Here is a 26,538-nt window from a genome sequence, read left to right on the forward strand (position 1 = left end):
AGTCCACAGACTTACCGCTTTGCCACTGAACAGCATTGTCTTTAGGTGACGCTGTAGTAAAAATGTTAGACATATACTCACATAATTTTTTTAGTAGGCATGCGCAAACATTTTGGTAAAAAATTGAGGAGTTTTCTTTGAATACTCTTTACATGTAGGCTTATATTTGATACCTAATTGTTGATTATAAATATCTATCAGTATACCAAGTTAGAAAAAAACAACATAAAAGTTAAGTATGTTTTTCTGTCGGTACTTCTGTCGATGAGAATAAAAAAAAAAATAGGGAGAACTTCCGTCAAAATTGGATATTTTAACGGATTGCTTTGAAATTTGGGATGTGAAGTAAGGATCCAGTAGAGCACATTCACTGAAAATATATGATGGTTTGAAATATTATCGTCTGAGTTACAGGTAGTGGAAAAAGACTAAACTCCTGTTAATAACACACATTATTTGTTTTGGCCACACGACACACAATGGTATGTCTTGATCTATCATAAACAAACAAGTAACAGAACAATCCCTATCAAAAGTTATTGTATCATTCAACAGTATTAACCGTTCTTTGATATTCTTTCTGCATGCTCCTGATGAGCCTGTGAATGTTCATTTGTTGCAAGTGATTCCATTCCTTCTGGAATTATGGGCTGAACAGGGTATCCGTAAAACCGTACAAGAGAAATTTCCAGTCAGGCTTGATTGGGTTCATATTTAGATCAGGCCATATCATATGGCAAGAAGAGCAAAGTACCCACGAATGTCAACATTGTTCAGTGTGGTGTAGATGTTCAATATTTCATCCCTGTTCTGCACTGTTTTCAAAGAGTTGTTCCATGTCGTATGTCGCTCCAGACCCAGAGGGCGCAACACCTTAAATATCACGTTGAACAACAATTTCGATAATGTTTCTAAGATAGTATTCACACTTTAACATGATGGCTTAACATCAAAACCGAACGCAGAGCTCACCTATGAAGAGCATGGCGTCCAATCTTACATACTACAAACCAAGTGATTTTTGAGATAAATCTCAATTATTTCACTGTGAGAATAGGTTAACAACATATTAACACAGGGTTGTAATATCCACCAACCAGACTCATTTAGTCTATTATAGATAGTTGCTCTGATACAAAAATTCTAGGTGTGTTCATACAGAGATTCTGTGCTATCTGGTAGTATATTGACGATACTATACCGTCCGTCTTTTTATCTTTCTTTAACCATCTCTTTACATTTCTATAATTGCTGTTTCTTCTAAGTAAAAGAGAAAAAGAAATACTTCGGCTTACATACAAGGCAACAATAATACAGTACTGAGGTATTAAGGCTTAATAATAATTACTAATCTTTATAGTTATAAAAGTATCGATTTTTTTATTAACTAATTACGTAATCATATACACACCCATTACAGACGTTATCTCGAAAACGTTTCTCTGAATATTTTATCCTTTAATCCAAGCTTTCACAATAAAGTCGTGAAGTTACAGAAACATAAGCTCATGTGCTCATTTCTATGCTCCTTAATTGAAACACCAGGTTTTATTTATCGTCGTTTATTTACAATGTTTTTGTAATCAAGCACAAAACTAGCTGTGCGCTTCCCACCGCGGATATTAAACCTTGGATTCTAGTGTTGTAAGTTCACAAACATTCCGCAATACCACTGGGAGGGAACACAGAAGTTTAGTAGCAGCTTTGAGTCTACTACTGAATTGATATTAAAACATAATTCCGGTGTATCACCTTTTAATAACATATAATGTCAGAGTTGTTAAACAACACCGACCACAAGGACGTCTCACTTCCACATGAAATTATTGTCTTTTGTCAAAAGCAGTAAAAGCTTTAAATAATGGAACCGACTAACACAACTAAAACGTGTTTCCTATGTTTTTACATACAACTGATATCTGTATGTTAAATTTAAGGATTTTTAAAACCTTAATTCAGTAAATTAATGTCAAATTTCGAAAACTTCATGAATCGCTTTTATTCTAAAAAAAACAGTAACATTGTAATGATATTTTAAGAAGATATATCACTTTCATTAGATGGAGTACTAAACTTGCATTTCACCATAAAAAATGATACGTTATGAGTACACGGATCTTAGCATCCATCACCCAGAGTTGGCTTACTCGATTACCGTAATTACCAGACAGTGTATAATGGCTATTTAGTTCTAGGAATTTCGCCCGAGCAGAGGAATAAAAACATCCTGGAATAGCGCTTATCTCCATTTCTTTGCTGACTTTTGACTTTTATCAGCCACAGTTTGCTGAGTAATAAATTGAAACTGTTAAACAATTGCATTGACCACTTTACTTTATGATTTTTGCCCTAAAAATTTATTTCCATATTTTATAGGCTTTTGGTTTGCATCACCTGAAGTTGGCTGGTTCGATTACAATAATTTTTATATGATTTTTTAACTGGAAACTGTATGAGGGTGTACAGGAACTATTTTGTATTTGGACAATTTCCCGAAGAATAGATTAAAACGAGAACACGTTTTCGTATAGGCTTTTGCCTTTATATTTAATGAAATGGAAAAGTAATAAGTTAAATGATTCAATTATTACCTTCCACAAGACATATTACTTGACCTGATGACAAAACAGGACTTAGCGTGAAATGCATATGTTCATAAATGCTGCCAAAATATTTTGTGGTGTTTTACATATTCAGATGTAGTTCTTATGTTTACAGAAAATTGTTCCATAACGTGTTAAATAATATAATGCCCTCTAGAGAAAAATACTTTATCGTTACTCTCTGTGGTCTGTCGCTATTCATGTATTCCATGGTTTCTGTATTATTTTAAATTACTTAATTCTACATTTGAGAATATAAGCTACAGTATATCCCTTCCATTTTGGTGATCCTACTCTGTGTTTGACAACAGAACATTTTTAACTGGTTCAACTTTATAGGCTTAGCTTTTAGTTAATTTGTTTGGTGTTAAGCACAAAGCTATACGATGCCATATCTGCCATTTGCCCACAACGGTATCGAAGCCCAGTTTCTAGCGTTGTAAGTCCGCAAATATGCCACTGTGCTACTAGGGAGCTACCCTATATATATTTATTCATGTGCATGTTTTTACTACAACTGTACCACAACTGCCTCCTCACTTTGTGAAACTAATCATTTGTGAAAAACAACACAGACGTCTGGCTTTAATATTCACTTAAAAGGCCTCTGTTTAGATTCAAACTTTCTAACACGTCGTTTTGAGCTCATCTTGGGTAATTGATGAATAAACTTGACGAAAAAGCGTTCTTTTGCTTGTGACTCCATCTTTAAAGGATGGTGGCTTCACGCTGCCTTGGAAATGAAAAATTGTTTTCATCTCTTGCCTATCTGTCTCTTTCCTTCATTTTCTTGTCTACAGCACAAACAGTCATAACTTGTCTAGGAACTATTGACCTGTCAAACTTTTACGCCACTGATTATTAATAATAAGTTTGATTGACTCAGAAAACAAAAAACTTAAAAGTAAAAACTTCCTTTTTCCTTTACCCAAGATATTGAAATATTTGACTAAATATTTTTCTTAAAATTTATATAGGCAACCAAATCGTATCAAAAACATCTGTCTTTGATGAATGTTTTTATTACAGCTGACAACGTAACATTATGTTTCAGTACCAGCATTTTCATCGAAACTAGTTAATAAAACAATATCTTGGTTTGAGTAATTTTATTATTATTTATGGGGGCCCGGCATGGCTAAGCGTGTTAAGGCGTTCGACTCGTAATCCGAGGGTCGCGGATTCGAATTCCAGTCGCACCAAACATGCTCGCCCTCTTAGCCGTTGGACGTTAATATGTTACGGTCAATCCCACTATTCGTTGGTAAAAGAGTAGCCCACGAGTTGGCGGTGGGTGATGATGACAAGCTGCCTTCCCTCTAGTCTTACACTGCTACATTAGGGACGGCTAGCGCAAATAGCTCTTGTGTGGCTTTGCACGAAATTCAAAAACAAACAATCATATCAGTAACCAACATGGTCTAAAACCCGCCCAGAAGGTCATCCAATTATAAGTCGAAGAGTGGAATTGCATGGTCTCTGAGTCCAAACCTGGCACCGAATCTTATGTTATCTCAACTCTCGTGTTCTCTGTACTCACATTCCTACCGATAGTACAGCGGGATGAAACTTGGCATACGTGCTCAACAACCATGAGCGTGTGTTTTATCGGTTTACTTTGTTCGGTACTAACTCCCTTTAGAGTACTTATAGAAGTATCTGGAAATAATGGATAAACTTGATAGATACATTGGTGCATCTGTGAATCATGTGTTAACCTTTGAACTTATTAGATACATTGGTGCTTCTGTGAATCATGTGTTAACCTTTGAACTTGATAGGTATATTGAGTTCTTTATGAATCATGTGTTAACCATTGAACTTCATAGATACACTGGGGCCTCTGTGAACCATGTGTTAACCATTGAGCTTGAATGATACACTGAGGCCTTTTTAATTTGAATGATACACTTGAGCTTCTGTGAATCATGTGTTAACCAGTGAGCTTGAATGATACACTGAAGCCTTTTTAATTTGAATGATACACTTGAGTTTCTGTGAAGCATGTATTAACCAGTGAGCTTGAATGATACACTGAGGCCTTTTTAATTTGAATAATACTCTTGGGCCTCTGTGAATCATGTATTAACTTTTGAATTTAACTGATACACTGAAGCCCCTATGAATCTTTTATTAAATTTGAATTTGATTCACACACTTGGGCCTCTGTGAATCATGAGTTAAAAAATATCCGCAGCAGAGAGCGGATATTTTATCATTTCATTTCGCTTTCTTCAGATTCATTGCAACGTTGAAAGGAGACACAATGAATGGTTTCTTGTTCGTCTCCAGTATCGTTGTACTTCTAAAGATACTAAGAGTACCTTAAATCTACCGTCTTCATGGTCGTCCTTTTGGATTCCATCTGTTTATCTTTCTGATGAATACTATTTTTATCAAAAAATTTAGATATTGTCTAATTAAGGTAGGTATTACATATAAAATTTATTTGTTGTTGAATTTCGCTCGTAGCTAATTGAGGGCTATGTGCGGTAGCCATACCTAATTTAGAAATGATAAACTACACCATCCAATGCCAACTCTTGGGCTGCCCTTTACTAACGAAAAGTGGAATTGACTATCACTCATAATGGCCCAATGGCTTAAAGGGCAAGTTAATTAGATGACAAAGTTTGAACCTGCTACCTGCAGATTGCGAGTCAAACTAATAATAAACAAACTGTACAATATACAAATGACAGTAGCGACCCCTGAATGTCTTTTGCTGAAAATTGTCCAAAAGAAATGAATATATAAGTTAGTGTACGAACTTATTCAAACATTTACTTGTAGCTTTATCAACTTGATTTTATATAATGTTAGGATAGTACCAATGATTAATTGAACATGTTTCAGTTGTAATAATAATGCTGCATTTTATCTTTTGTAATGTAGAAATGTAACACAGCTTATTTTTTTCTGTTTTATTAGTATCAGTTCTTGAATTTATTTGATTCCAAATAAATACAAGATTAACAAGTGACCCAAAATACAGTTAACATTTTCTCACAATAGGTTTGCCTCGTGGCTTTCTCTTTCTTTCTGTCACATCAGATATCACCCTCTTGGCCTGGAATAATTCCATCATTTCTTCGGCTAACGCCTTTGGTGATATTTGTCGAGTAATGTCGAGAACGAGTGGCCAGTCACGTGGTAACACCACCATGAAAAGAAAGCATGGTTCTGTTTTAGATTAGTAGAATATTTACTGGACAGTTGAACTGTACACTTCTTTTTAGAGACCAACACATGTACACATACTGTTTTTTGTCAATTTGTGATTAATAAAGATTCTTATCGTTGTGTATTACTGTGTTCTTGTATTTCAAGTTAATAAATGTTATTGTCATTGTGCATTACTGTGTTCTTTTATTTCAGGTTAATAAATGTTATTGTCATTGTGCATTACTGTGTTCTTTTATTTCAGGTTAATAAATGTTATTGTCATTGTGTATTACTGTGTTCTTGTATTTCAAGTTAATAAATGTTATTGTCATTGTGTATTACTGTGTTCTTGTATTTCAGGTTAATAAATGTTATTGTCATTGTGTGTTTTACTGTGTTCTTGTATTTCAGGTTAATAAATGTTATTGTCTTTGTGTGTATTACTGTGTTCTTGTATTTCAAGTTAATAAATGTTATTGTCATTGTGTATTACTGTGTTTTTGTATTTCAGGTTAATAAATGTTATTGTCATTGTGTATTATCGTGTTCTTGTATTTCAAGTTAATAAATATCACTGTCATTGCGTATTACTGTATTCTTGTATTCCAGGTTAATAAATATTGTCATTGTGTAATGCAAATTGTGTCCAGTTTGTCTGTTATACATAGATGAAAACAAAGACAATAATAATTCAGCGTTGTTCTGTGATGATCATATATTGACCAACTCGCTACTATTGACAGACCTGTCTTATTGTTGAATAGAAGTTAGTTAATTCTAGAACATCACACTGTCATTAATGTAAGCGATTATTATATTTCATGATGCTGTCTGTTTTTTTCTGGCGAAATTTCCCAAGTACATGTTATTACCGTGTACTGTTTGAGACAATCGAATATTTTGTGTTTGAATGAATCACGTTACAATATTCCACATTAATATCAGAAAGACAATAGACGTATAAATACGTTATTTTTCATATAAGTAAACGATATCTGCAAATATAGAGCTACAAATAATTCAAACGTTATGCAAATAGAGTTACAATAATATAGCGTAAGATATATATATGAACAAGAAGGGTTTTGTGTGCGAGTGTATTTGATATATTATGATTCATAATATAGTTGACATATTTAATAGAAATATGGCTAGTGCAAAGAAGATATTATTTCTTATTTTAGTTTCGATTCGAAAAATAAAAGAGTTCTGTTCACCAGAAAATTATAATGTTTAAAATCCTGAACTGTGAACAATAAGGCTGATTTTTCACACTATTAAAACTCATTCCAAAATAATCAAATTTCGTTGAAACTCAGTGTAAATGTGTAAAATATTACTTCTCATTGTTCTACCAAATATTATCCATGTACGTTGATAATTACTGGCATATGGATACATTTTCTTATTTTTTGAGGATCAAATATGATCAAGGCTGCGTGGTGGAGGTATACGTTCTATTGGATGTTCATCTAATTATATTTTGTGATAATCGCTTCTTGATTATCTTATTAGATCATCTGTTCTAAGTTATGTTTGATTAACGTTCCTCATGGTATAATCACTTATCTTTGTAATGTTGAGTTAGCATTGGTGTTAACTCATTTTTGGACAAGTTCTTGTTCTTGCACATGTTGTGCACTTTCTGGACACACTTTATTTATATCTTCTAAACTACAATTCTTACTGTTTCTTGGTAATCCTAGATCTTTATTTCTCTTCTGTAAACGCTAATTTTTAGTTGCATGTGGTAAGCACAGATCCACACTAATGTTCTATAAACACAGGTCTGTCGTCGATTTCAAAAACACCAACCTGAGTTCTGCAAATAATACATTTGACTCGAGTTCAGAAAACAAAACAATTCTGTTATGTGTTACGGGGACAGAATACACAACACATCACAGAAAAAAAAATTTCTTCAATATTACTAGTTGTAAGTTTACGGACTTAAAGCGCTGATATCCAACGTTCGATTCCCCATGGTGAACAATGCAGATAGCCCAATGTGACTTTGCTCTAAAATAACCAGTCTACTAACGTTATCCCAGAAGCTGCATGATTCGTAAAAAAATATAAAATATATACATTAATTATCATTATTAAAAATTTGATAAAATCATGTAAATTTCATGGTCTTCTCTGCACGTAATTGTATATTAGGATAAAATTTATAGGAACAGAAATCTCTATTTTCTTCTTTCTTTCCCCTTCTAAAATACATTTTCACTTGTTTTTGCTAAAAGTAACATTGGTCTCTTAGAATCCAGCCTACAGATAGCTAATGGTTGTCTGAAAAATTCATACAGTATTAATTGTTACAATTGCCCTATATAGAACACGCGGTATCCTACACTTAACTTATCAAGGTCGGTATTCATATTAAAAATATATCATCATAGTCAGCAAAAAATTATAAAACTAAAAACCTTATATCTTACAAAGAGTACATGTTTATTTGTTTGTTTCGAATTTCGTGCAAAGCTACACAAAGACTATCTGCGCTAGCCGTCCAAAATTTTGGAGTGTAAGACTAGAGGGAAGGCAGCTAGTCATTACCACCCACCGTCAACTCTTGGGCTACTCTTTTACCAAAGAATAGTGGGATTGACATTCACCTTACAACACACCTACGGCTGAAAGTGTGAGCGTGTTTGAAAGAGTACAAGTATATTTACTCAAAAAGTATTTTAACACAGGTATGATAAAGGTATTAAAACAATAGATCTTAAAATTGGGAAGAAAACCAATAATATGATGTTAAAAAACAGAACTCATATTACCCTTATCCTTGTAAATCATAAGACTCATAAATAGTGCATGTAATATTTTATTGAAACGGCTTTTTACAATTAAATCACAAACACACAGTCCACTTCACGGTCCCATAATTTATAATCTTTTCCCCTTTATAACCAACAACTACTCACAATTACATAACAAATTGTTTTATCCTTTTTATGAAAAGCCTTACTTCACGACCACATAACATCAATCCTATGAGACCACTTTGCTGCTAATTAACTACGTATTACGACGCTTTTTCAAGCCAGAATTTATAATTACAAATATTTCACTACTTCCTTATAAAAAGTGCTTTCACCATTACACAGCTCGTTCACTGCCCAAATCACGTCCCTTACAATACTACTATACAACTTAACAACAAAACTGCACCTCAACAATACGCACTCATGACCAAATAGTAATATTTTAACACATCGCTTTACTATCAAACAGTTAATTAAAACACAAAAAACGCAACTATCCCACCTATTTAACTACCCCTCTCTAACAGGACATCACAGTTAACTGACAACTACATATCCATCGAAATCTATCGCAACTGGATAACTCAAGCTAAGTCAGCTTTTCATTGCTGCTAAGTAAGCGAACTTTAATATTCGTTCTTTATTACATATCTATACCTCTGTAGCGTCAAGACCCGACGATTATACTTAGCTTCTTTATATGATCTAACAACTACATTCATACACGACTAAATAACACCTACGAAACATTACTTTACGATGGAATAACCAGATTTGTAACACTTCTCAAACACCATATCGTTACAAGTTTACAAGTTGTGGATAATTATTATAAGTATTTATCCACAACTAAATTATTACTTATAACAGCACTCCACAACCAAATATCTATATTTTTATGGCATCAGTTAACGATCCTATTACTAGAGGTCTTCAGTATTCCTGAACCACCAAGTATTACAGATTTCTAGCATCCCTTCACAACCGAATAATTATTTTCCTGCAACACCCATTCTTTACCAAATAACTTAAAATAGTTGCTTTTTAATTTTGAAATAAGAATTTTCCATAGTTAGTTACGAACAGATGGGTTTCCTATATAACTAGTGATTGCATCACAGTATATAACGGGTTGTTATAAGCGTACCGAATGGGAGAGTTATTACAGCATCTTCTGGTATGTCTGCGTACTTACAACGCTAAAATTCAGGTTTCGATACCAGTGATGGGCAAAGCCAAGATAGTCCATCGTGTAGCTTTGAGCTTAACTTCAAAACAAACAAACAATTTATCACTCGATTAGAGTGAGTCTAGTTAGACAGAAATTGCTTTCACGGAGTAACTTTGGTTATGGTTCTGAATTATACTAAATAAACTTACTACCATTTTATGATAAACTCAGTGTACGCTATCAACATTGGCATGTGGTCGATTTCAAATCACGTGACACAGCAATCTCGAAAGTCGAGCTTACGTTGCCAGTTTCAACTTGTCATCACAGGATTTCAAGTGAGGCACGGAGTAAAAGAGCTTTCAAGATAGTTCTATTTTTATGACATTACGTATATGTCATAAACAGGATCAAAAGAAATAATTAACACGAACTTGATATGACTCTATTGATGATCAAACGAGATTTACAGTGTTTGTATTAAATAAACTATTAGTAAAAATTAAACTTTTTCCATTGTTTATTAGGGATTAATACGCTCAGTTTTGAAACTGCATGTTTGCTGCTTGGAATACCCTTGATTTCGAATGTATTAGATATTGGAGTGTCTTATATGGTTGATAGTAGCTGGACAAGGCTCGAATCATCACTTATAAAGGTGGGTTGTTGTAGCTTACGTGCTTTGATGCAGTCCCCTGCTCGCTCATTACTATGTCTTCTTATTCCTTGAAACTAATAACCTTACAAACAGCAGTCATGGTCGCGAGTCGTTTGCCACTAGTTGTTCACGAGCCCATGACTTCATCAATGGCGTCATGGCCGAGCTCACGTGACTTCCTCAACTGCTATATAACTCTGGTACAGAACGAGAAGGGAAGGATCAGTGGAGTCACGCATATAAATAAGAAAAGAAAAACAACGAGATTAAAACAGGCCCTCTAGTAATTCTTACTTAATAACATTGGAAAAAAAAATATTTGTGTGATGAACAAGATATTGGATTATATTATAGATCAAATCCACTAGAATTTATCTGATTATCAAAATGCCTGCTATCAAACAAGATTTCCCTACCAGTCTGACTGGTCAAAAACAACTGACTAACTTGTCTCCAAAAAGCACGCTTGACTTAAGAACCCTTAACAATCAAGACTGCGTCATACCGAGGCCTCTACTTACTGTAGTACCCATAATTTCCCCACCAGGTGAGCTTGATTCTCTAACGTTCGACAAAGCTGACTTGAAGTCTCTACTAGTGGAGGAAAAGCTAAAACAAAGCAGTTCAAAGAGTAAACGTAAAGGTCTAAGCAGGTCCCAGTCTATGCGGAATTCCTCACAGTCACAGTCGGCTATGCTTTTGAGAAACTTCCGTCAAAGCATTTCTACTGAAAATAGCGCGATCCTTAAAAATTTGGTCCTACTTCGGTCGTCTTCCGAGCACTCTATTTCACTATCAGGTGAGAAGAATGACTTTCAACGTCTCCGGAACTTTTCCGTGACTTCAAAGGGTTTGATCAACCGAGGGGACTCATTCCGCAACAAATCTCGAAACGCTCGTAGCGAATCATCCATAACGTCTCAATATTATTGTTCTACGACACCTACACACTCTTCCGTAAGTCACCTTCCTTTACCAACTCCCAAAGTTGTCTCACTAATTGATATAGACATAGCGAGGCACAAAGTGTTAGTGGTGGGAGCTTCAGAAGTCGGAAAATCGTCTTTAATCACCCAATTTACCACTTCCGAGTATATATGTGCCTATGAAAATTCTCAAGGTAAGAACAAAATCTTTCGTGTTTTGTTTTATTACAGAACTGAGAAAACACACAGAATGTAATCGTACTATTAGTATTATCATAACAATTCCAGGAACATTTATGTCAAATCATTTCTATAATGCCGTATTAAGTATTAATGTTAATTTAAAATAAGTTACATTTATGAAGTGATAACGTAATGACAAAATAACGTACGTTCAACATAATTCATATCAGTTTTTGTTTCTTTTATTCTTTTAAAATTCTATAGCTACTAAAAAGTAAAGGGCTTTAAAATTCCAATAACTTAGTAGAAAATCATTATTACGTATGTAATTTAAATAACTACACATTTATTCACTTAATTCAAGAAATTTGTTTGCTTGTTTGTTTGTTTGTTTTTCAATCTCGCATAAAGCTACTTGAAAGCTATCTGTGCTAGCCGTCCCTAATTTAGCAGTGTAAGACTAGAGGGAAGGCAGCTAGTCATCACCACCCACCGCCAACTCCTGGGCTACTCTTTTACCAACGAATAGTGGGATTGAACGTAACCTTTTTACGCCCCCACGGCTGAAAGGGCGAGCATGTTTGGTGTGACGGGGATGCGAACCCGCGACCCTCAGATTACAAGTCGCACGCCTTAACACGCTTGGCCATGCCGGGCCAATTCAAGAAATAAATATACATTTTCAGTAAGTTTTAAAATTTTAAAATTATCTATTTATAAGCTTGTTTTAATGATACGATTGAGGGAAAAGACTTAACAGATGTTATGTGAATGTGTATTTATGTGTGTGCTTTCTTATAGCAAAGCCACATCGGGCTATCTGCTGAGTCCACAAAGGAGAATCGAACAACCCCTAATTTTAATGTGAATGTGAAAACTACAAAACGAAAATATGTTGGTATGATAAAAATGTTAAAAGTTGTTTTCTCAATTTATAGATAACAACCAAATGAGAAACATCTACACAAATTTAGCTTGAATTTCTTTACATTATTCTGTCAAAAATATTTTTTGTATCCATGGTGTACATCAAACAAAACAGAAATTCAGCGCTTAGTAACCTGTCATTTGTAGTAAACGTAAAACTATAATTAGATAATTTTAATTAAAATTAAATTATTTCTTGGTTGTGTACATAAACTTTGTCATCTCTATACATATGTACGTAATATTTATTGTTTACAATCGAATATCACTGACTGTCTCTGAACACTAGGAACATTGGGGTATTTCTCTGCTGGCTGGAGAGGCAGTGGAAAGAAAAGAAAATAATATCCGCCATTTTGGGGTTGCTTTAGGCATGTTTACAATAGTAATTCATTCCGTTACCTGGTTTTAATTATAATATTCATATCTACTGGTGTCTCATAAATACTTTTAAAGCTACCTACGAAACACATATTTATGAAATGCTACAAATAATGATTTCGAAAACGGACAAAAATGACAAGAAACACATTTAATCATATAAACAACAAAATTTTATTTGCACAAATTGTGAACGTAAAGTTTAGAGACGCTTAAATAGGTAATGAAGAAATGTTTATTTACAAGTTTAACACAGCAACAAATGCACAAGGTTTCATTGGTGCCAGGTGCAAGTAAACTATCTAGCCACAGAAAGACCCTGTCTTAACCTTGTGTATCTGTTACTGTGTAAAATTCAAAAATAAAATGTCTTTGTTACACATTCGAGTCGTCTCTAGCTTTGTATAACCCTCAAAGTAATTTTCTCTTCATCAAATCAGAATCGTAAAAGTCCTCAAACTTTCAGTTACCTGTAATGACTTTAACCTGATGGTAAAACTGAAAGACGTCTTTCTTCAGAACGTTCGCACCAGACAAAAACAAACATTTTCCACACGTCCCTCAGAGCAAAAACAGAGCAGTTTATGATTCATGCCTGAAGATAAAACAAAGCGTTAAAAGCGTGCTGTACTAAAATACAACGTTGTACACGTAACCCATGATTCTAGTGAATAAAGCATTAGACTCGCAACCTGAGGGTCGAGGGTTCAAATCCCCGTCACACCAAACTTGCTCGCTCTTTCAGCCGTGAGAGCGTTATAATGTTACGGTCAATCCCACTATTCGTTAGTTCGCGGTGGATAGTGATTATTAGCTGCCTTCCCTCTAATCTTACACTCATAAATTAGGGACATCTAGCACAGATAGTTCTCATGCAGCTTTGCACGAGAATAAAAAACAAAAAACCAACTACTATAAATAATATTTATGGACGAAACCCTGTAACTCATATCGATTTGTACAAATATCCGAACTATATAAGACTGACACTCTCTTCCTGACCACTAACGTTTGTAACTTTACCGAGTAAAACAATTAGCACATGTTTACTACTTTTCGACATCTTTTTGACAAGACTGCCATACTACATGCAGATAAAATTGCACAACAAATTTCGAAAACATTACTTAAACATATCTGGCTTTACGTTAGATAGGGAAAGGTGAAATTCCTGATTATTTCAGTAACAATATAATCGTAGAGTAGCAGACCACTTAAATGTGGGTGTTGCCTTTAAGCATTAATTTCAAAATATGATAGAAGTTTTTATGTAAAAACTTTAAATTCATCTACTAATATTAAATAAATAAAAATAAAATCATCTTTCCTTTAACATTAGTCAATTTACTTTTCAAATCAGAAATAGTCTACCAATTATTTTCAAAAATAAAAGTGGTTATTTTTGTTTTAAACCTTGTGTTGAGCGTCAAATTTCTTCAAATTATATATTTTGTCCCAGGTTGAGCTTGTTGAAAATCACGTCTTTTTCACTGTTTTTATTGTTGTAAAAGAGAGAAATTCAATCAAATATTTAAATATGGAGATGAATATTATATTTCTACCATTAAAATAGTACATATTAATTTTTGTTGCTATTAGTACATCTGTTGAAATCTGTTTTTGAAAATCAGTGTTAAACAATAGGCAGAACATATATCAGTGTAAAAACATATATATTTTTTCTTATGTTTTTGAATATCATTATTGATTTTTAACTATCGAAGTTTGATAGTACCGTCCAACGAACGTCCAACGTAGTCTTCTATATAGCTTTGAAACCAGATCTAATAACGTCACTGATTTAATCTGAAAAGAGAAGTGAAGTGGTAAGAATAGTTTATAATCATTTACGCTAATGAAGACGAATAAGGACTTTCTATGCAGACCGAAGTTGGAACATTTTAAAACATAAACAATATGCCTTGCTAAATACATCAGAGAAGACGTTATGTAACTATATTCACTACTTACCTAATATGCTGTTAAACACTTACCAACATTTCAGTTTCGAAGGCATGGCTCAGTTTGTTTGCAAAGTCACTGTTTCAGTACGATCTATAACTTCTAAAACTCTAATTTGTATCAAAACAGAAATGAATTCTCTCTTATTAATTTTTTTTATCGGTCTCAACGTATTCTATCAATTTCATCTTAAGTACATGTGTCAGACGATTTTACTCTGTCAATAAAAAAAAGAACGCTATTTGATATATTGATTCCCACACCGGTTTAAGGCTTCTTTGGCTTTTACTTGTTACAAACCAGTTGATTTTTATTGCATAAGAAGGAACACTTTCGTGAAAAAAATATGTTAAGATTAAAGCAGTCACATTCGGTTATATTTTTAGCTTATTCTCCCTGCTTCAAGTCAGATGATTTTAATCACTTAGGAAGGAACACTTCCGTAAAAAAATAATAGTAAACGAAGTCTTGTTAACATTAAGACAGCGGTTAGTTTAGTCTGCTTTTTCTGCTTCAGATCAGATTATTTTAATCGCTCAGGAAGAAGCATAACCGACAAAAAAGGAACTTAAAGCCATACTAAGATTAAGATAATTACATGTAGTTACCTTAGTTGGTTTCTCTGCTTCAAATAAGCTTATTTTAATCACTCAGGGAGGAAAATTACCGACATAAAAGGAACTTCAAACGTGGTTGATAATTTTAGTGGATTGTACTTGTTACTGGACAAGTAATGCTACTTGGTTAATTAGAGAGACCTAAAGAGAGTTTGACTTAAACAATATTGAAATTGATTTTCTCTTATTCAACTGGATATTTATTAAATTTCATTAGTTAATTGATATATTGACTGGTAGAAATCACCCGCTAGAATTAGGGTTTCGATTCCCCTCGGTGGACTCAGCAGATAGCCCGATATGACTGTGCTATAATACAAACACACACATTGGCAGAAAAATAACACTGATAAAAATAGATAATCCTGTCATTCAATTTCTGAATATTATTTTAATATCACCTTATTAACAAACATTTTGATATTTCTCGTCTTCATTTTTGTGCTAAGATCTTTTTGTTAACTAGCATTACTTATATTTGCAACCAAATCTCACAGTCTTGTCTAACTGTACTATATGTCAAACAGGTTTGACTCTAAGAAAAGTTTTGTTTTGTTTTTTTCATTTCAAAGAAAATTGATTTTTACTTTTTCTATTGAAATTTAAAGCATTATATTTCTATACAGAATAGGAACATGCCATTCAAAATGTTTTTATTTCTCTTTTGGATTCAACAGATCAATTTTTTTTGTGTTTAGTGACGTCACCCCGTCTTCGCTCTACGAGTCTACGTCATAACGCTTATCAAACTGAAACTCTAAATGACAAAGACAGGAAAAAGTACTCTTATTTCACCACGACTAATGCAAACGAAAATAATTAGATCTTTGTAGCTCATATTTTTGTGTATAAAGACGTGTGTGATATATATGTATACCTACATATATACATATTTCCTTTTTTTTTACACATGTACGTAAGCGTGACTTCATGGAACAGGTGTAATTAGAACAACTACTGAAGCGATTATTAAGTAATAACTTATTTAATGGAGCTCCATTCTCCAATACTCAGCTCTTACCGATAAAACCTACACTGAACTTTAAAACGTCTAAATCATATATATCCCATAATGCTTCAAATGAGTAATACCTTTCTCAATCTTGTGCACGTGGCTTTAAACAGCCACACCTTCCTGACGTGACCCATTTTGGTCACTTTTTCTAATTATATATCTTTACCTCGCAATATCTCTCATCATATTTCAGTGTCATATATACCATGAAGTTAATGTAAACATTAATAATATGAAGAGAGTTCTTGAAGAATGAAACTGTATTGTTATAGATTATAAAACGTTGAATACTGAATAGCCAAGTCAACAATAAAGGTTCGCTACTAAACTCATGTACCTAAAATCTGATTATTTTAAATACATGTACTCATATACGACAACTTAGTTAAGATGATAATGGTGGTTTACTTCACTAAAATCAATTATTTAAGCTACTGGTATTGTAGTTCATTTTCGTTTTATATTTAATTACTTTATTATGATACACAGACACAAGCTGGGCTTCTTTCCTTTCACAAGTTTTTGATGTTTGAGCTAAAACTCCAATTTCACATTGTCCGTTAAATATCAGTTACCTTTGAAAGTAAGCTCTGGAGTCTCAAATATTAAGATAATTTTTTTTTTTTTATATTTACTCAGCATCTCATCAAATCATACTTTTTCAGATGACGAAAATGAAAAATCCGTGACTGTTGTATTAAACGGAGAGGAGTCGGAGCTAATATTTGTTGAATATACTGCTCAGGATTTTTTGGTAAGTTTTAATAACTTTTGTTATAATATAGACTATGATCTACTATAATGCAGATTATGATCTATTATAATGTATACTATGATCTACTATAAGGTAGATTATGATCTATTATAATGTAGACTTGATCTACTATAATGTAGACTATGATCTACTATAATGTAGATTATGATCTACTATAAGGTAGACTATGATCTACTATAATGTAGACTATGATCTACGAATCTATATTTCCAATCAAATTTGAGCTCAAAAATTCACAATCAAATTATTCTAGATCTATTTTTACCGTATAAATAATTTTTAAAATTCATTAGGTTTGTACACGTATTTAAACATACCTAAACTACAGCATCAGTGACATCTTCACTGTGGACAATGTAGTTAGAATGGTAAATATACTTGTTTATGTCACTGACTTTAGACCAGTATCATCCGTTACAAACTCACCTACCAACTCTATCATTCTCATTTGACTCGAGCCCCCAGTGGCATAGCTGTATGATAGTAGACTTGCGCCGCTAAAAACCAGGTTTCGATACCAGTGACGGGCAGAGCACAAATAGTCCATTTTGTAGTTTTGTGCTTAATTCTAAACAAACAAACATTTGATTCGATCAGAACTCTAACGTACAATATATTTTGTTCCAGTTTTGAAACATGATCCGCGACGTGCTGTTGGAAGATGGTGATTAGTAAATGTAATGAGAATATAAAGCAAATTCATTCATGGATTTGAACCAATAAAATGAAGCCAGCCTACTAACTCGTGCTTGCTTGTACTGATTTTGTTTCTACTAAGACTACTAGTAGTACTTTTTGTCCAAATTCTGGTGAAAATAAGGCAATGCTAGTGCTGCCCTGGCTTATATTTTGTTATACTTAACACTGTTAAACTTACCGGATCTTAACTGTTGTCACCTCAATATGGAGAATAGAACACTGTCAGTTAAAAACACTTTTTCGAAGTCTCAATAGAAATAAAATGCGAGTTGATATTGTAACATCTAATCAGGTAGTGGTAGAATGTTAGTTTACGTGCCGTACATAATAACCATGTTTTACATCAAGTGTAAAATACACACGTCACACTACCTTGTTTTTCCTTTAAAATTTTAATATACGTTCATCATAACCATGTTTTAACATCAAAACTAAACACATATCCAAGTTATGAATCTATATAATTTTGTTTGTAAATGAACCTTTTAAAATCATATCTCATTTTCATGTATACATCAAGGCTTATATTCACTCATTTATAGTCTATAATGTTTCTCAATCAAGAAGTCCCCCTCTGAGACAGTAGTAAGTCTACAAATGTACAACAGGGTTAGATTCGCTTCAGTAAACATAGCAGATAGCCTGATGTGGCGTTGCTCTAACACACATAAAAAAAAACTCAACTAATAAAGGTGCATAGAAAATTATATCCCTAACTATGCACTAAAATCTCTATCCTGCACTAATAAACTGAAATGCAGAATAGATATTTGTATATGTTGCTACCATTTATAATTAAGCGCAAAGCTACACAAAGGGCTAACTGTGCTCTGTCCTCCACAGGTATCACAAGCTGGTTTCTATCAGTATAAGTCCGCAGACATTTTGCTATCCCACTGAGGAGTCATTTGTATTTGTGTAATTTTGAAATTATTTTTAAAGATACGGATGATAATTTTGTATTTTTAAAATATATATTTAATATATATAAAAAACACTTGTTTGGATAATACTTCATTTATTCTTCAAAATAAATCCTATATTTAAAGAAGATTAAACCTTTAAGTTTGTTTTTTTCTGATGTTAACTACAAATATAATTTCGTACAGTTATCAGGTTTCTAAAATAATTTACTCATACGACTTCATAACTCCTCCAGTCAAATCGTTTAGAATGTTCTAGAAGCTAGTGCTAGAGGACAAGGATTTTAATTCTATGTTTCCCTTTTATGAATAATTAGGACCAAGTAAAAGATTCGCCAAGCTCTACTGCTAGTTATGACGCCTACATAGTTGTTTATTCTATTACAAGTAAAAGAAGTTTCCGAAAAAGTGTGGAAATTGTTAATCATCTGACAATTATGGATAATGCCGGAAGTATCAAAGCAGCGATTCTCGTAGGGAACAAAACAGATCTGGCAAGACTTCGAAATGTTACTACTAAAGGTTAGTGCACTGGTAACGTTAGTGCTAAGTTATTAGTTGAGGTTAGCTCGCTGAACGTTTCTGCTTGATATTACCAGAGTGACGGTTACCGTCACGTGAAAAATGCACGTTCCTTTTTCTGATCACCTGTATTTAGTAGATGCATGACGAATGACGCACACGCACGCTGTCCCGCCATCCCCTGTGAAAGTATAGAGACAAGTGCTATTTGAGGCGTGAGTATGTTTAGGAGTACGGTATAAATCTGTCATTGAAATAAAATAGTGTAATAGCATGTTTATAAAAAAAAATTATAATATTACAAAACTTGAAATTGCGCTTACGTACGCATAATACAATGACCATCAACTATGAATCCTGGCACGTGATTTTAGTTTTTCATAAACTCAGTGTGCCTTTGAGTGTTTATACGATTTTAGTCGTCTCAGATTAAAGTTATGTGAGACAAAGACTGAAAACGTAGTGAAAGTTCTTTTGTAGATAAAGAAAGCAAAAAGTGTTTTAAAGTAGAAAATTCTCTCTGTATGTGTATGGTAACTAGTTTAGAATTTAAATGTAATGTTAATCTTTTTATTTCATCTTTATAATCTGAAGCACTAAAAATATAACTTTTTAAATACTAAATACTCTCTGAATAAGATAATGTAATTACTCTCCTCTGGACTTACTAATAAACAATACTCTTGATCAGAAAATAACTAAATGGATCGGAACTTATTTATAAATCAGTGAGGCTAATTTTTGTACAATAAACCAGAGTGAAGTACATAATGTCATAAATCAGCAGTAAGAAAAACGCTCATAAATAGAATGTATATTGTCATTATTAACTACATTTTTAGCCGTAACCCCAATAACATCACAAGGTGATTTAGATCTATCATGAATTCATATTAGAGATAACGACATAAAGATACTACTAAAATTTTAGAGCAATTGTGCTGACTTCTGCTAACAATGTCTTCTAAACAACAGTTGATTTGTATTTCTTCGTTAGTGGTGGTTCTTATCTATTCTGCTACAACGTAAAGGTAAAGAAACGAATGTGATAAAATGTTGACCATTAATAACCTTCGAGGGACGTCTGTTATTTATTCTATGATATCATAGCGTCTGATATGTAAAGCAAACTGTACTTTACGAAATAAATCACTTAGAGATTAACATTATATTACGTTTTTGTTAACACTCGCATAAAAGAATGAAAAGGCGTGTGCAAACAACCATGTGGTTTTTATGAATCTTGATGTTACTGGATTTGTCATCATAATATTGTCAAATTAATTTTAATTCTTGTTTCGACAGAGGGACGATCCTTGGCAGTAGCATATAGTTGGAAGTTTATTGAGACATCCACTGGAATCAATCATCACGTGGACGATCTTCTGGTCGGGGTCCTCAGTCAAATCCGGCTCAAACATCAGCATCAGGAAAGACTTATAAAGAAGAGAGAGTCAGTGACTCTCACGTTCCCAAGCATGTTTTCATTCTGTGTTGGTGGCAAAACTAAAGTGTTTATTAAAGAGATTTTTGATAAAGCTGTACGTAAGCCAAGATCGTGTGATAACCTTCATATTTTGTGACAGTCTGTGATTCTAGGTGAACCATTCAACCTGATGAGCATGTGACTTGAAAACCTAAATTGAATTATGACAATGATTAAGTGACTCAATATTACATAAATCAAACACATTTAGTGCAAAAACTATTGATATTTTAACAAACAGTTTTGTTGTAATTATGAGTCAACTACATAAAGAGAAGAAGATACTCTGTTAAATAAAATCAGAACTGGCTTGTCAATGTGTAAGGAGCTCTTTATAAAAAATCTAAAACAATATCATATAGTTTAAATCGACGTTTTCTCTATCCAACCCGTTACTCCACAAGTGACCAAACCCACTCTATGAAGACAAGTCAGACGTTTATTCGGATTAATCAACATTCAAGCTTCTGTTGCGTGAATTTTTTTCTTTATTGAAGAAAACTCACTTGTATAAGATATATAAGTTTAATAACTAAGAATTTATAGAATTTTTTTTCAAAATTCAGTACAAATAAAAATTATACTGGCAAAAAACATAATACATTTTTGTGCGAATTTTGCATTTATTGTTAGGATCCTTTGTTAGTAGTGTGGTAATATGTATATATATCTGTGTGTGTGTGTGTTCATACTATACCTTCTAATAGTATTTACCAAAATACCTAGCAATATTTTTTGCTCTCTCCTAAAACTGTTTCGCTGTGGAATATGGAACAATAATCTTTTTTTTTCTGTTAACACCATTAACAGAACAAGATCTTAATGTCATATATTTCAGTCTACAGTTCCAAAGACTAGTGGTAAAATCCGAGGTTCGACTCTTAGAGGGAAGCAGAACGCAGATAGACCATTGTAAATTTTTGCACCAAAATAAAAACAATGTTAACTCCGAAATATATATTTCGTTACAGAAACATGTTGAATTTCTGCTGAAGATTTTATAGAATATATTTAATCTGGTAATAATTTCTAATTCCGAATGTTTAATTTGTTTACAAATTGGATAAAACGTAAGCGTTCAGTGTATTAGTATTTGCTATTTAAACATCTTAGGTAGAAATTATTCTGCTTGAAATGTTTTAAGTAGCTTCAAAGAAGTTGAGATTTTCACATAGGAAATTTGTTAGTACTATTAGTACATAGAACAAAAATAAAAGCTAAAATGTAGTATCTCGTAGAGACACTACTTAGATGTTATCGCTAATCAGTTTGTAATTATTAACAATAAAAATAATACACTTCAAGTATTCTTACCAAACATGTCATCAAACTCAGTATAAGTAGAACAAACTGAGTGTTAGAAAATATTGTTAATATGTTTTGAAGAAACAATTTTACATTCATTTGTGCATAGAAACAAGTATAGGGTAATGAAAAATAACATTTTCCCCTCTTTATATGTACACGTGTAAATATATAATTTATCTGTCTTTATCGCCCCCCAGTGGTACAGCGGTATGTCTGTGGACTTAAAACGCTTAAATCCAGATTTCGATACCCGCGTTGGGCAGAGTACATATAGCCCGTTGTGTAGCTTTGTGCTTAATTACAAACAAGCAATGTGTTATTGTCGAACGTCTTAAGAATTTACACATGTAACATTAAGTAGTTCTACTAGAAGGAAGAGTTTATCCATGTAACAACTAGTTCTACCTGAAAGTAAGAGTTTATCTCGGGTCGTAGGGCCCAGCATGGTCAGGTGGTTAAGGCACTCGACTCGTAACTCGAGGATGAGGGTTCTAATCCCCGTCACACCAAACATGCTTGCTCTTTCAGCCGTGGGGGCGTTATAATGTGATGTTCAATCTTACTATTCGTTGGTAAAACAGTAGCCCAAGAGTTGGCAGTGGGTGGTGATGACTAGCTGCCTAGTCTTACACTGCAAAATTAGGAACGGCTAGCGCTGATAGCTCTCGTGTAGCTCTGCGCGAAATTCAAAACAAGTCAATCTCGGCTGGAAATCTGATGTCACCCTCAAACAGGCATATTTATACTAAAAAAGATACCTTCTATAATGTAAAATTTGATTTTTAATGTCTTTTGATTTAATCTCACAAGATATTTGTTTGAAAACTCACAACAAACGTCTCTGTGTGTACGTTAAACATTTGGATTTTTTAAAAATAGATTCATAATAACTTAACAGGATAATAGTAAACTTTACTTTTGATGCTACAGCTTTATATTAAACCGAAGTTCGTGGAAGAATATGTGGTAAAATATTAAAACTTTGTCACTATTCTAACATACTGCAGAAAGATAGAATTAGAATATAACAATCCAAATCATTTGCTTCCGTTTTTTATTTATAATTATCACTTAATCACATGTTTATATATATATAGGTGTTTATTTTCAAGCAATAAAACATGGCATCTATAATTTCTTCACATATTATGAAAAACCAATTTAAACATATCATAAAAGGTGAAAGGAGTAACTGCCAACTTGTATAATTTTGTTCTTGGTATACCGAAACTAATACATTAACGTATGACGACAGACAAGTAAGATAGTGTAGGTGTCAAAAAATAAGGTGTTAAAAATAGATAAATGTTTATTATATTTGAATATACTTTATTTTATAATTTTTATAACGTGTGTTATGTGAGCATGTATTAAATAAAAGTTATAATAAATACTAACTAATTCAGTACCATTTAACTGTCTTCAATTTTGTTATTTAATTTCTCAGTTTCTTATCTTGAATTTCTCTAAAGTTCTTATATTTCTGTGTTTTTGAATCATATAAACTTAAGTACAACTTATTTCCACTTTATACTTCTAATAATTACGTATTGCTTTAGTCGACTAAAAGGAAACATTTAACGTTACTTATATAATGAAAACATCTTAAAATGTTAAGTAAAATGCCTAGTAATGATAGTGAAAATTAATTTAATAAATTAACTAAGCCTTTTATGCCATTATGAATTTGCAAAAAAGGGAAGAGCGCTGCATGGTCAGGTGGTTAAGGCTCTCAACTTATAATGCGAGGGCCGCGAGTTCGAATCATCCTCACACCAAACATAATCACCCTTTCAGCCACGTGGTCGTTATTGCATTATGTTCAATCCCACCACTCGTTAGTAAAAAAAAAAAAAAAAAGTAGCTCAAAGGTTGGCTAAATCAGGAACGGCTAACGCAGATAGCCCACGTGTAGCCTTGCGCGAAATTCAAAGAAAAATGAAATCAGATAAATAATTGAACCGTTCAGATATTATCATTGCGAGGTTCTGACATTGTTACAAGAGCCTTCATCGAACAACAATGCTCTGAACAAAAGAAAACGTTAAACTGGCTGAAGACTTATAGAGTTAGACACTACGTAAATAGCCTTTGTGATTAACTATAAGTAAATTAAATGCTATCACATTTTATTCTTTCAAGTAACCCAAACAACATAAATTTATTTTAGAAAACATTAGCATACACAATGTTAAAAATGCACATACATTTTCCCTAATTGTGAGTATTTTATTTCCAAAACTGCCGTTGAACACGTACTGCAAATAAGTGGAAAATTAGCCCCCTCTGTGGCCGAAAATATAAACTTACAGTAGTCATAAATTTATATCTCATACAATTAAACGAAGTATTATGTTTAATGAGTCACTTTTTATCTTGTAATAATACCTCAAAAGGCAATAAATATTCGAGTATTTGTGCTTATTTATTTTAAATTTACGAATCACGTAAAACGACCTATTGTAAGGAAGTCAATGATTCTAAAAACACTGTAGATAAAATTATCTTCGGAAGAATTAATTTGCGTTTGGGAGATAAATTTATAGTTTTGATTATGGAAAACATAATTAACCGTCTAAAAGAATATGATCGAACTCTTAAAAACATTAGTACTTGACGTAAGGTTAGCACAAAAATCTTAATTTTTTACTTACTGTGACAATTTTGAGATTTAAGGTGCTCAACTAAGAAACTTTCAATTCGTTGACTTTATTATGTATAAAAATATACGAACTTCTTACTGGATCGAAGGTTCACACGGTAAGTTCAAGTAGCTCTGGATTCCATTTTGATTATTTAAATCTGCATAATTTGACAGTCTTCTATTCCTAACTACTTTTATGAACATTTTCGTTTAGCAAATTTCTTTTTTCACTCACCAATTAGTTTACCTTAATTCAGCGTTGTTAGCTAAGAATGTTTTCTCTGCTTTCGTTAGTTATTATTTCGGGAGTTCAAAAACATAAGGCTGACAGGTGATACCTATTAGGATACAACCTGTTCCTCAAGAAAGTGGAAAGAAGGTTTCTGATAAACAATACAGTAAAACGTTCTTCCATTTTGTATTCACAGAATGTACTGACTATTCCGTGTTCCTCAACAGACTTGTAATTTGAGGGTCGCGAGTTCGAATCCCCGTCACATCAGATATACTTGTCCTTTCACCCGTGGCAGCATTATAAAGTAACGGTCAATTCCATTATTCATTGGTAAGAGTAGCTTAAGAGTTAGTAGTGATGACTAGCTGCCTCATCTCTTATCTTACTGCTAAATTAGGGACAGCTAGCGCAGATAGCTCTTGTGTAGCTTTGCACGAAATTAAAAAACAAACTCTCCCAGAAGCTTCAATTTTTTAATGTTCTCTTCTGAAGGTATCACAGCTAGTTTCATGTAGTTTTTCAAGACATAGTAGGCCATTAATCTCATGATGACGAGAAACCCACTTTAAGTACGAATGTATTCTAAAGATGAATGGTATGGGTATTAAAACTTTAATTAAAATAAAGTACAGAACAAATAAGAAGGTCGGACCGTTGTTCTGTACTTTATTTTAATCAAAGTAGTTTTAACGCCAGCCGTCTTGAGAATACAGGGCATTAATCTGCTTTGGTTGAAAGACAAAAGAGCGATTCTAAAGAGAGAAAAAAGAACATCATTTATTATAATTTTATTGTATATTTTACCACATGTAAAAAAATACCTGTGAGTAGCGAATGTTGCCAAACATTCCTGGTAAACGTTCAATATGCACAAGAAAACTGTATTCAAACAAAAATAAATGAATTTCATACAGATAACGACGACGAATTTGAAAACCTTCTATTCACGTGGATCATTTTGAAAATAAATTTCTCTGCAAAAATAGAGAACCTTACAGATAAAGAATTCCTTTAAACATCATTAAAAGAAATGCATAAAGCTTCAAGTTTAATTTGTTCTGCTTGTCAGGTTTGATTTTGCAATGAAAATGTTTTACAGATTTTCTATCAATTGATGTACTTGATTATTTATTTGCTTGTTTTTATGATAAAATGAACATAAAAATCCACATTCATCTAAACTACTTGTATTTGTAAAATTATTGCTTTAGTTTGATGAAAAGTTATAGCATAACATTACGTTCTGGAATAACATGGGACCTATTGGTCCATCTCAGCTGTTCCATCTTCTAAACTATTAACAAATAATGCCCCTCAGTGGCTCAGCGGTATGTTTGCGGACTCATAACGCTAAAAATCGGGTTTCGATACCCGTGGTTGGTAGAGCACAGATAGCCCATTGTGTAGCTTTGTGCTTAATTCAAAACAACAACATTAACAAATAAATTGTAAAAAATTTTAAAGCCAGCCCTTATCAGTCATAAATTATCATACTTCCTCTTAAACTCGCCCCCAAAGATACAGCGGTATGCCTTCGGACACACAGCGCTAGAAACCGAGCTTCGAT

The 26,538-nt window shown here is 33.0% G+C and overlaps 1 protein-coding gene across 1 annotated transcript; it reads left to right on the forward strand.

Annotated features, from left to right (window-relative positions):
* Positions 1-10,575: 10,575 nt before the first annotated feature.
* LOC143249444 (GTP-binding protein RAD-like) lies at positions 10,576-23,364 on the forward strand. The gene is made up of 4 exons (XM_076499298.1): positions 10,576-11,488; positions 17,045-17,133; positions 19,094-19,298; positions 20,604-23,364. Exons 1-4 carry the CDS (start codon positions 10,756-10,758, stop codon positions 20,879-20,881), a joined length of 1,305 nt encoding a protein of 434 aa, XP_076355413.1. The 5' UTR covers positions 10,576-10,755; the 3' UTR covers positions 20,882-23,364.
* Positions 23,365-26,538: the final 3,174 nt, after the last annotated feature.

This window comes from Tachypleus tridentatus, chromosome 1, assembly GCF_004210375.1.
Source record: "Tachypleus tridentatus isolate NWPU-2018 chromosome 1, ASM421037v1, whole genome shotgun sequence".
Classification (NCBI taxonomy): Eukaryota; Metazoa; Arthropoda; class Merostomata; order Xiphosura; family Limulidae; genus Tachypleus; species Tachypleus tridentatus.